General features: G+C 48.3%; 1 protein-coding gene across 4 annotated transcripts in view; it reads right to left on the bottom strand.

The window, feature by feature from the left end:
• FLT3 (fms related receptor tyrosine kinase 3) overlaps positions 1 to 12,114 on the bottom strand; it is a 116,776-nt gene that overhangs the window by 50,105 nt on the left and 54,557 nt on the right. For all 4 annotated transcript variants that reach the window (XM_061628502.1, XM_061628503.1, XM_061628504.1 and 1 more), the window contains 2 exons: positions 1,728 to 1,834; positions 198 to 306 (listed from right to left, as the gene is read on the bottom strand). In XM_061628502.1, coding sequence (XP_061484486.1) covers positions 198 to 306; positions 1,728 to 1,834 — 216 coding nt within the window. The remainder of the gene's footprint in view (positions 1 to 197; positions 307 to 1,727; positions 1,835 to 12,114) is intronic.

Raw genomic sequence — 12,114 nt, 5'->3', positions numbered from 1 at the left:
GGAGAATGCTAGGTAAACCTTTGGTCTGACCCAATGAGGCAAATCAAGTGCTCCTGTCCCTGTGACAAGTTATTAGCTTTAACAGAACTCCAAAAAATACAACTTCCACAATCCTAAACCACATCACAGCCTATTGGTCACTTTCAAAGATACAGCCACTAGCATCCATGGAAAGCGACATAAACATCCTTATTTACTTTAATTGCTTTTCAGAACACTTCCTCCAGACCCAAGATGATGCAGGATTGCTCTCCGCGATGCAAGAAATATGACTTGGTGTCACATACATTTTTACATCAGGGCCCCCTGCAAAAGATATAGCAAAAAATACAGAACACTTTAGAATGAGAATTCCAAAACTTTGTCAGAACAAACCTCCCTATACATTTGGCTTTCCTATAGCCATATCACTACCTAACCCTGATTGTAGATTCACACTTACTCAAGGCACTTCCAAGGTAGAAACACACTCACTGTTCTTCCAGTTCTAGTGCGTCTCCACCTCTCTTTTCTGAAAACGGGCACATGACGCTAATCAAACCCCACCCCTTTTTACTGTAAAAACTGGTGAGAGCAGCTTGAGTGCATTTTTAAAAATTCAGCTTCAAAGAGATTTCACAATCGATTGGCAGATCAACCCATTCCCCCTCCAGGTGTGGCTCATGGAAACGCTTTGATCTGGTGACTAGTGTGTTTACAGCCCCAGACTAGCTGTTTGTTGAGCATTCCTTCTGATTTGTTTGCAGAGAAGTTAGATATTACATCAAAACAAGTGTTATCTCATACTTTCCAGTACGTCTCCCCATCGCCTTCCTTATAGCAAAAAGTCTGATCTTTTGGGAAGCGGATTTGTTGCACAAGGTCTCCCAATCAACTTTAATTGCATGACCTGAATTTGCTGTGTTGTGATTGAATCCCACCTCAATATAGCAGCAGTCTGGAAGAACCCTTTGAAACAAGTTGTATTGACTGAAGGGAGCTAGCTTCCAGATAAGTGTGCTTAAGCCTAGGACTAAATAAAGGCAGCAAGCAGCATTCATTCTTGTCTCATGTTTGGAGGCAAACCCAGGATGAAATATTAGGAGCAAAGGGTTGTCTTCAATGAAATCCTACTCAGAATAGAGTAGACCTATTGAAATTAATGAACCTACGTTAGTCATGTCTATTAACTTCAATGGGTATACTGGGAGTAGGACTAGCATTGAATACCATCCAAACCTATTTACAGCATGCCTTAAACACAAGTTAGACCATTGGTCTATCTAACCCATCGTCCATCTATCCTAACTGGCAGCCCCTGTCCAAGGTCCCAAGCACAAGTCTTTTGCAACCCTGCTATGTGAGATCCTTTAAGCAGAGATGCTCGGCCTGGGGTGGGCAACCTCGATCCCCAGGCCAAATGTGGCCTTTCAGGCCCCTCTTTCTGACTAGTTTTTTTATTGGGTTTGTGCATTGTTTCAGAAATGGCAAATTAGGTAGGTTTGCCCAGAGCTTGGAAAAGTTACTTTTTTGAACTACAACTCCCATCAGCCCCAGCCAGCATGGCCACTGGATTGGGCTGATGGGAGTTGTAGTTCAAAAAAGTAACTTTTCCAAGCTCTGGGTTTGCCTTTCAATGCAAACTGAATCAAATTTCTCCCCTATCCTTAGCAAGAAGAAGAGCAGTAGCAGCATGGAGCCAAACACTTCCTATTTTGCTTTCTTTCTCTCTCATTGTTTTTACTCACTCTTCACATAGAGTTTCAATGTTCTCTTCACATACAAATCATCGTTTTCTGCATAGAACACATATTCCCCTGGTTGGTGCTTATGGTCACAGAATTTTGAAGAGATGCTGTTTCATAAAGGAAGGAAGGAAGGAAGGATGGATCACTCAAACATGCATTCATTCATGATTTAAAAGGTTGCTGTTTTAAAAGTAGAAGTTCTCGAAGAAGAAACCAAGACAGCATTGTCACCAAGCTACTTAGTTCTTCCATGAATAGTGTAGAAACGGTGCCTTTACCTTGGAGGCTGTAGCCCTGGAAGCAATTCATCAACTCAGTAGCTGATGGCATGGTGGGGCGGAGTGCTTACCTGACCTCCCAGCAGGTGAGTCGCTGCTGCTTACTAGGAGGAGGGGGAAGAGCGAGGCTGCGGGGAAGGCGGCAGAGTGCAAATGCACTGGATTGGCTCTATTGGTCATTTGCACTGTGCCACCTTCCCCACAACTTCTTCCCAGTAAGCAGCAGCAATTCACCTGCCGGGAGGTCAGGTAAGCAGTTCTGCCCCACCATGCAGTCTGCTACTGCATCAACTAATAGAAGAAATTCCTTTGAGTCAGTGGCCATTACTAAGGTGAAGGACCTTCTAAACCTGCATGAATGATCATGTAGTACTTCTAGGACAAGGATGGGGGAATCCTGTGGCCCTGCAGATATTGTTGGACACTGACTCCCATCAGTCTCAGCCAGCATAAGAATATACAAAGAGCCCTACTGGATCTGGCCAAAGGTCCATCTAGTCTAACCTAGTGGTCAGGATTCAAACAACATCTAGAGGGCTACATGTTTCCCCATCTCTGTTTTAGGCAATCAACTGCAGTGGCAATGCCACATTTTAGAAGCAGTGGGAACAACTAGAAAGTGCCCTTACCACATAACAAATATGCCTTTCTCTGTCCCTTGGCAAGCTCTAAAAAAAAACCACTGGTTGCACAGTTTTTCAGCATGGTTCATTTTGAGGCAAGGAAAAGCTGGCTTTGAATGGTGCTTACTGGCCAGTCCCCTTGAGATCACCAGCATACCTCTCACCACCACTCCTACTCCCAGAGAACAATGTATATGATTATGTGTATAATTATATATCTGCTCGTTTAAAAAGTGTTACGCTCACAGAGATAACCAGAGGATCCCAGTCCTCTCAACTCTGAAAAAGAGAACCGGTGGCAGGAGGATGCCCCTGAACTTCCCACAGATGGACAAAAATAATATTGCAAAGCGTTCTTTATAATGGCAACATTAAAAAAAAAACCACTCGGCAGAAATTACATTAATGAGCTCAGTGACTGAGAAACCCCTCTTCAGTCCTCTGCAATTGCAATCTGCACAGAAGTTATTCATTTCTGCAGTGCACTAGAAATAAATCTAAGCACGTTTCCAGGCTTCCTGCAAAACAAGAACAACAGGGAGCAACATTCTTCTGTTGCTGGTGAGTGATGTTTAAGGATCAAGGGCCAATGTTTATGTTTTCTTATCCGGCAACTTTGGGTACTGCTGCAGAATCCCCGCGTCATATTTTGTAAATAACTGTTTTGTACTTACAGAGGAAGAGAAAGAAGACATATAACACTAACCAGACTCAGTGCAGAGCAGCCAGAACCTAAATAGAGGTAGCCTGATATGCAGGGGTGTAGTCACCTAGGGTCTCGGGGGGTCTTAGACCCCTTACTTTTTTGGGAGCAAGGTCCCAGCAGGGCTCCTATGTTTCCTGCATCCTATAAGCCAATCATCATGAAAGGGGAGTGTGTTTGTCACTGTCGGAAGGCAGAGCTGGGGTCCCAATCCCGGGGAGCTGGATCCCGGAGAGTTGGGAGAAGAGTATTCGGATGGATGGCAGAGGGAAGGGGGAGGAACTTCCCCCCTTTGGAGCGAAGACGAAACAGAGGAACTGCCAGTGATAAGGTCGCTTAGCAACGGGGAGCCTGAGCCCTCCCTGGACATTCTCACGCCTCCCCCTCTTTCAGGCTCAGAGCAAGAGGTGAAAGAGGGAGGGCTGCTCACAGCCGAAAAGCGGGGAGGCAGTTTACCATCAGCCCCTCCCCTATCCCCCATCCTGGAATCGGAAACTTCAGAAGAGGAGGGGGTGATGCTTCCCCCCTCACCGCGCACACGCAGACAGCTGAAAAGACAGGAGAGAAGGGGGGGAAGGCGGGCAGTACCTGAGGGGCAGTTAAGGAGGAGCAAAAGATTGCGCGCCCGTTTGGCCCCTTCTTAAAGAACAGGAGGGAAGAAGTCCCTTGCTCTGTCAACTTTCTCCCAATGCCGCAGGACCTGTATCCCTGTATTGCTTCATGAGAAAACGCAGTCTTTGTTTGGACATTACCCTAATAAAACACGAATTAACTACAGCCGTTGGTCTGGTTCCTGAGTCACATCCTGGGCCTGACAGCTTGACAGAGCCACCTAAATCACCCTCAACGCTCTCTTCACTTGACTGGGACAAGATGTCAAAGGGAGCAGCGGGGGGGACGAACCCCACTTCTGAGACGGAAGAAGTGGAACTCTTGAGGACTAAGGTAGCTGATTTGCAGACGGATGTTCAAGCCCTGCTAGCAGCAGTCAAGGCGCTGAAGACGGATAATCAAACCTTGAAGGCCACGATAGACCAGATGCGAACAGCCCCTCCAGCTGCCGTAGTAAAGGTTCCCATTGGATTGCCCCCAAAATACGCGGGACAAAGTGATCAGTTGGCAACCTTCGTGGCTCAATGTGAGTTATATCTGGATGTCAGGCACACGGAATTTCCAGACGATGGGGCTAAAGTAGCTTTCGTGATTAGCCTCCTGGAGGGAGAAGCTGCAAAATGGGTGACTCCGTATCTCGTGAGAAAGGATACTGTCTTAGGAAGGTACAGAGGATTTATACAGGAGATGACCGAGATGTTTCAAGACCCGCAAAGGGCTGAAACAGTAGCGCGGCAACTAGGCGCTCTGAAGCAAGCTAAAGGGACTGTTTCCGAGTACACTAACGCTTTTAAAATTCTGTCCCAGGAAACTGGTTACAATGACGCCGCCCTGATGTTTATGTACCGGAGTGGATTAAATGCTGAAATCCTGGATGAGTTGGCCAGGACCTCCCCCCCCGCTGACCTACCAGGGCTCATCCGGCTATGCCTACAGATAGATCACCGGATGGAAGGAAGGCGCCTAGAAAGGAAGCAGGAGGTCCCGAGATACTCAGCCTCGGCATCCCGCAACAAGACCCTTCCCACTGCAGGGATGGCAGGTAATGCAACTGAGGGACAGGGAGGGGCTAGGCCAAGACTGTCGGAAGAAGAAAAGGAAAGACGACGCCGGGAACGTTTATGCTTTTATTGTTCAAAGCCGGGCCATGTGGCCAGAGACTGTGGACTGAAAGGGGGGAAAGCCGAGCCGTCGGGAAACTAGAACACCCAGTCCACGTGCAGGCCGGTGAACTGGGGGCAGCGTTGTATAAAGGCCCCCAACGATCCAACCTCCCTCAAAGGGGGTGTTGGTCTTGCCTATTCGGATTACAACTTCCAGAGGAGTGGTGTTTAATTCCACTGCCTTAATTGACAGTGGAGCCTCCACAATTTTTATTGATGCAAAGTTAGTCAACCGTCATGGAATTTCCCGGTGGAAACTGGACGCTCCCCTAGCTGTGGAGACTATCGATGGGAGACCCCTGAAGTCAGGAGGGGTGACACAAGCCACGGAGGAAGTGAAACTTCAAATCCCTGGGCACGAAGAGTTCATTTCGCTATACGTGTCAGATCTCTCGAAGTTTGAGGTGATTCTGGGAATGCCCTGGCTAGCAAAGCATGAACCCAAAATAAGTTGGAAGGAGGCGGTGGTGTGGTTCACCTCACAGTATTGCCAGGAGAACTGTCAACCTGAAGGAATCAAGAACACCTTAGCGGGGGCAGTGCAAGAGATCGAGCAAGTGACCCTGCCGCCAAAGTATGAAGAATTCAAAGATGTGTTTGATGAAAAAGAGGCAGAGACTTTACCCCCCCACCGCCCTTACGACTGTGCGATTGACCTAGTGCCAGGAGCCAGCATCCCATCAGGGAGAATCTACTCTCTCACAGAGAATGACAGGGAGGCCCTGAAGGAATTCCTGGATAAAAACCTGAGGCGAGGATTCATACGCCCCTCACAATCCCCTGCTGGAGCGCCACTATTGTTTGTGAAAAAGAAGGGGGGGGAACTCAGACCCTGTAACGACTATCGCGCATTGAACCAGATCACCATCCCCAACAGCTACCCGCTGCCCCTGATCTCAGAGTTGCTGGACCGACTACGCTCTGCAAAAATCTTCACGAAGTTGGATTTGAGAGGAGCGTACAATCTGATCAGAATGAAGGAGGGAGATGAATGGAAAACAGGATTCTTGACCGCTTACGGACAGTATGAATACCTGGTCATGCCGTTCGGGCTTTGTGGAAGTCCAGGAATTTTTCAAAAATTCATGAACGACGTGTTTAGAGACTTGTTGGACACGTATGTAATCTGTTACTTAGATGATATCCTGGTGTTCTCAAAGACCCAGGAAGACCACGACCAGCATGTGAAGACGGTGTTGAAGAGACTGAGAGAAAATCACCTGTATGCTAAATTAGAGAAATGTGGATTTGACGTCAAGTCTCTAGACTTCCTTGGATATCGAATCTCAGCGGAAGGCGTGGAGATGGACCCAGGGAAAGTAAGCTGCATATTGGACTGGGGCCAACCTGTCACCAAAAAGGATGTACAACGGTTTTTGGGGTTTGCCAATTATTACAGAAAGTTCATTCCAGGGTTTTCCAAATTAACAGCTCCTCTGACTGACTGTTTAAGGGGAAAGAAGTTTCAATGGACAGAGAACGCCACCGAGGCCTTTGAGGAGCTGAAGAGAAGGTTTGCTACTGAGCCCATTCTGCGCTTTGCTGATCTGAACCGCCCTTTCGTAGTGGAAGCAGATGCTTCAGATTTTGCCATCGGGGGGTCCTGCTACAATTAGACCAAGAAGGGAAGGAGCTGCACCCCTGTGCGTACTTCTCTCGGAAGTTAAAGCCTGCAGAGAAGAACTACACAGTTTGGGAGAAGGAGCTGCTGGCCATCAAGGACTCTTTTGAAAACTGGAGACAATACCTAGAGGGGACCTCTCATCGAATTGAAGTGCGCTCCGACCACAAGAATCTTGAAAGCCTCCAAACAGCCAGAAAGCTGAACCAGAGACAGATAAGATGGTCCCAGTTCTTCACTAGGTTTAACTTCCAGATTACTTACCATGCCGAAGCCAAAAACCAGAGAGCGGATGCCTTATCCAGACGGCCACAATACAAAGAAAGTGAATCTGAGGACCAGCCTCAGTACGTAATCCCGCCAGAGAAATTAACGTTGGGAGTATGCCAGCCTTCATGGGAAGAGGAACTCAAAAAGGCACAACAAGAAGATGCAGACATGCTAAAATATCAGCAGGAGACCGGACAAGGTCAAGACTCAGAAGTAACCTTTCACTGGAGAAATGGACTGTTATGGTTCAAAACCGCCAGATATGTGCCAGAAGGGGAATTACGGCTCAGAATCCTACGCCAGTGTCATGATTCCATCACAGTGGGACACTTTGGGATTTACAAGACCATTCAGAACGTGGCCAAGGACTTCTGGTGGCCTAAAATGTGTCGGGATATTGAGAGTTATGTAAAGTCCTGCTCTGTCTGTCTGCGGACAAAAACACAAACAGGGACACCAGCAGGACTGTTACAACCGTTGCCTGTCCCACACGAACCCTGGAAGGACCTCTCCATGGATTTTATAACTGATCTACCCAAGTCCCAAGGAATGACAGCCATCTTAGTAGTGGTGGATCTACTTACCAAAATGACACACTTTCTTCCTTGTGCAGGGGCCTTAGAGGCTAAAGAAACGGCCAAGTTATTCATAAAAGAAGTCTACCGGCTGCATGGATTGCCAAACAGCATAGTCTCAGACCGAGGAACTCAGTTCACAGCCAAATTTTGGAGAGCAATGTGGAAACAGTTGCAGATGGAATTAAAACTCTCCTCCGCCCATCACCCCCAGACAGATGGGCAGACGGAACGCTTGAACGCCGTTTTGGAAAGATATTTACGAAGTTATGTGTCCTATCAACAGACTGACTGGGTATCATATTTGCATTTTGCAGAGTTCGCCTACAACAATTCTCTGCACTCCAGCACTCAACAAACCCCGTTCTTTGCTAATTATGGATTCCATCCTAAAGTCTTTCCAAGCAGCTCAGAAGGAATGCTGGTACCGGCAGCTGAGAACTTCCTTAAGGAATTGCAAGCGGCGCAACAGACACTGAAACAGCAGTTAAACGAAGCCAAAACGGAGTACAAGCGAGTTGCTGACCTGCACAGGAAGGAGGGCCTCCCCCTTCAACCGGGAGACCAGGTATGGCTGTCCACCCGCTTCCTCCAGATGCCGGGCAAATGTAGAAAATTACAAGACAAGAGGGTGGGTCCTTTCGAAATAGAAACTCAAATCAATCCCGTGGCGTACCGACTGAAGCTGCCTGACACGTTTAAAATACATCCTGTGTTCCATCGATCCCTCTTAACGAAAGCCGCCCCTCCCAGTGAGTTACGGCCGGAGGAACCTCCCGGAGCTCCACTCCTGGTAAATGAGCAGCTTGAGTTTTGAAGTTGAGGAGATCTTAGATTCCAGGATCAGACGCCACAAGCTGCAGTACTTGATTCACTGGAAAGGCTATGGGGTGGCTGATAGATCATGGGAAGATGCAGCTGATGTGCATGCTCCAGAATTGGTAAAACTTTTCCATCAACGTTTTCCCCACCGTCCCAAGCCAGACAAGGGGAGGGGGGCACAGCCTGGGAGGGGGGATGGTGTCGGAAGGCAGAGCTGGGGTCCCAATCCCGGGGAGCTGGATCCCGGAGAGTTGGGAGAAGAGTATTCGGATGGATGGCAGAGGGAAGGGGGAGGAACTTCCCCCCTTTGGAGCGAAGATGAAACAGAGGAACTGCCAGTGATAAGGTCGCTTAGCAACGGGGAGCCTGAGCCCTCCCTGGACATTCTCACGCCTCCCCCTCTTTCAGGCTCAGAGCAAGAGGGGAAAGAGGGAGGGCTGCTCACAGCCGAAAAGCGGGGAGGCAGTTTACCATCAGCCCCTCCCCTATCCCCCATCCTGGAATCGGAAACTTCAGAAGAGGAGGGGTGATGCTTCCCCCCTCACCGCGCACACGCAGACAGCTGAAAAGACAGGAGAGAAGGGGGGGAAGGCGGGCAGTACCTGAGGGGCAGTTAAGGAGGAGCAAAAGATTGCGCGCCCGTTTGGCCCCTTCTTAAAGAACAGGCGGGAAGAAGTCCCTTGCTCTGTCAACTTTCTCCCAATGCCGCAGGACCTGTATCCCTGTATTGCTTCATGAGAAAACGCAGTCTTTGTTTGGACATTACCCTAATAAAACACGAATTAACTACAGCCGTTGGTCTGGTTCCTGAGTCACATCCTGGGCCTGACAGTCACTGAGAAGAGTCTTCTAGCATACTCCCTTGTCCTTTCCTGCTGATTGGAGCCAATCAGAGTGAAAGGAGGTGAGTCAGCCACTGATAAGACTCTTCTCAGTAGCTAATACCACCCCTTTCATGCTGATTGGCTCCTAGACACGTCTATTATTGTGGGAGAAGGTATTGACAAGGATCTCATTCTCAACCCAGCATCAACAAAGGGTGTGTGTGGCTATGACTATCATGAAGGGACCCTCCACTTCTGAATTTACCACTACACTACTGCTAATATGTTATATAGGAACATAGGAAGCTGCCTTATACTGAGTCAGACCACTGGCCCATCTAGCTCAGCATTGTCTACACTGACTGGCAGCAGGGTTTCAAGCAGGAGTCTCTCCCAGCCCTACCTGGAGATGTCAGGGACTGAATCTGGGACCTTCTGCATACAAGGCAGATGCTCTACCACTGAGCTATGGCCCCTTTTTTACATTTAGATTTTTTACAGCTTGGGTCATGGGACCCAAAGACAATAGCATACAAGTGGTTCCCAGGTTCCAGTCACTGAACAGAGCCTGAGCCAGTAACAGCCGGCTAGGAGCCTGCTTGCTTGTGGCGGAGTCACTGCTGTTTATCGGAAGGAAAAGAGGAAGGGGTGAGGCAGTGAGGAGACTGGTGCTGTGTGGATTGGCTAGTCAGGGCTTCTCTTATCTCCATCTGGGTGTGTGCTCAGAAGCACCAAGCTGCCACTTTCAACCTCCTCACTATCCTGCTGGACACATGTAAACTAGCAGCAGCAGCGAGGTTGCAGTGTTGCCAGGCCTGGCCTCCAAGAGGTCTTCTGTATCTTTAAAAGTTGGGCAGGAGGAAGGAAGAATTCCACCTTGTGGTTTTCCCCATTACAGAGTTGCAAGAACACCTGAATTTGGCTGACTTTCTCTTCTCCTAAAGATACAGGATCAGTCCCAGGCCATGGACCTGGCAACCCTAATATGCACACGGCACAAAGCAGCACAGATCATGGACAGGGCCGGTGCCAAACAGCGGCCAGGTCAGGCCCTGGCCGAGGGCCCCTGAGTCCCAGAGGGGCCCCTCCTTAGAGTGTGGGAGTAGCGCTCCCGTTCTGGGATCCTTGGCAGGGTCAACTCCCAACCCTGCTGCAGATCACAGAGATGAAACTCCCGGCCCCTCCTTAAAGACCATGTGGGCGTGTGGCACCCTCCTGCTCCACCTCCTCCCTTTCTGTGAATGCCCTGCGAGCGATCAACCAAGATGGTGGCAGAGGCTTCTCTAAGGGGCTGATGCCCCTACCACCATCTTGATTGATGGCAGGCATGTGCACGCACGCAGCATAGTGTGCATGCGTGCCAACAGCGAAGATGGCGGCAGGGGTATCAGCCCCTTAGAGAAGCCTGTGCCGCCATCTTGGTTGATGGCAGCGACCTGTGCACCCTGGGCATTCACAGAAAGATAAAAGGTAGTTGAGAGCAGTCCTTCATGGTCTGTAGGGGGGGCTGGACGCAGGGGGCTCAGGGCAGGCTGGCGCCCAAGGGCCCAGTCACACCTGGCACTGGCACTGATGTTGGAGCATACCAAGTAGCTGGGAGGAGACACAGCACACTTAGGAATAGCTTTTTATCAGTCTGCTATCTACCAGCTGGATTCTCTTCTTCACCTCGCTTCAAGGGACAAGATATGCACAGACCAAGCAGACAGAGACAGAAGGAAAAGTGCAATGGAATTCCCAGCAGGGATGAGCATCACTTTATAAAAGAAAAAGGGTTGGGTCTCTAGCTCCCATACCTCACCTCTAGGGATGCCCTGCAGGTGCTTGCAGGAAAATAAAAAGACACCAGGAAGTCCAATTACTGATCTCCTAAGAACAAAAGAACAGCCTACTGGATCAGGCCAAAGGCCCATCTAGTCAAGCATCCTCTTCTTATAGTGGGCAACCAGATGCCTATGGGAAGCCAGCAAGCAGGATATGAGCAACAGCACTCTACCCACCTGCAATTCCCAGCAACTGGTATTCAGAAGCATGCTGCCTGTGATGGCAGAGGTAAAACATATCCATCGTGGCCAGTAGTCACACTGAGAGCCCTGTCCTCTATGAATTTGTCTAATCCTCTTTTAAAGCACTCTAAGCTGGTGCCCATCACCACCACTTGTGGGAGCGAATTCCATGAACTTTGTGAAAAATTACATTCTTTTGTCTGTCCTGAATCTTCCAACACTAAGCTTCATTGGATGCCCCTAAGTTCTTGTTTTATGTGAGAGGAAGAAAATCTTTTCTCTGTCCAATTTCTCCATGCCATGTATACTTTTATGCACCACTGTCATGTCTCTTCTTCCTTGCCTTTTCTCTAAACTAAAAAGCCCCAAATGCTGCAACCTTTCCTCATAGGGGAGTTGCTCCATCCCTTTGATCATTTTGGCTGCCCTTTTCTGAACGTGAAGAAAACAGGAGCTAGATATGGCCCCAGTTTAATCAAAAATAACACTGGAAGGGCTTTGGTGCCACTAAATAGAAATCTGCAGGAAGATGTTCAACTTTGCAAAACGAAAACAAAACTAAAAAAAAAGGGCTGGAGTAATTTTTTCTTAGAAACATTCTAGCACTGAGGATTTTTTTAAAAGCTCTGTGTTAAAAGCTTTTCTAAGCAACCATAGCAAATCACAAATCAATTGCCATGTCCCATGGTTGCACCAATGAAATCAAACATGCATAGTGGTGTACAGCACTCTCCTTGGTGATCAAGTGCATAATGCATGATGCATATGAATGATGGTATACTATTCATGCTTACGCTCTGCAAAGATGTTTTATGCATCAAAATGTAAAGGATAACAGTACATTCTTTTTAAACAAAGTCTCTCTGAAGGAAAAATTGCTAGCATGAATA

This window comes from Rhineura floridana, chromosome 5, assembly GCF_030035675.1.
Source record: "Rhineura floridana isolate rRhiFlo1 chromosome 5, rRhiFlo1.hap2, whole genome shotgun sequence".
NCBI lineage: Eukaryota > Metazoa > Chordata > Lepidosauria > Squamata > Rhineuridae > Rhineura > Rhineura floridana.
This window is presented reverse-complemented; position numbering and strand designations above follow the sequence as displayed.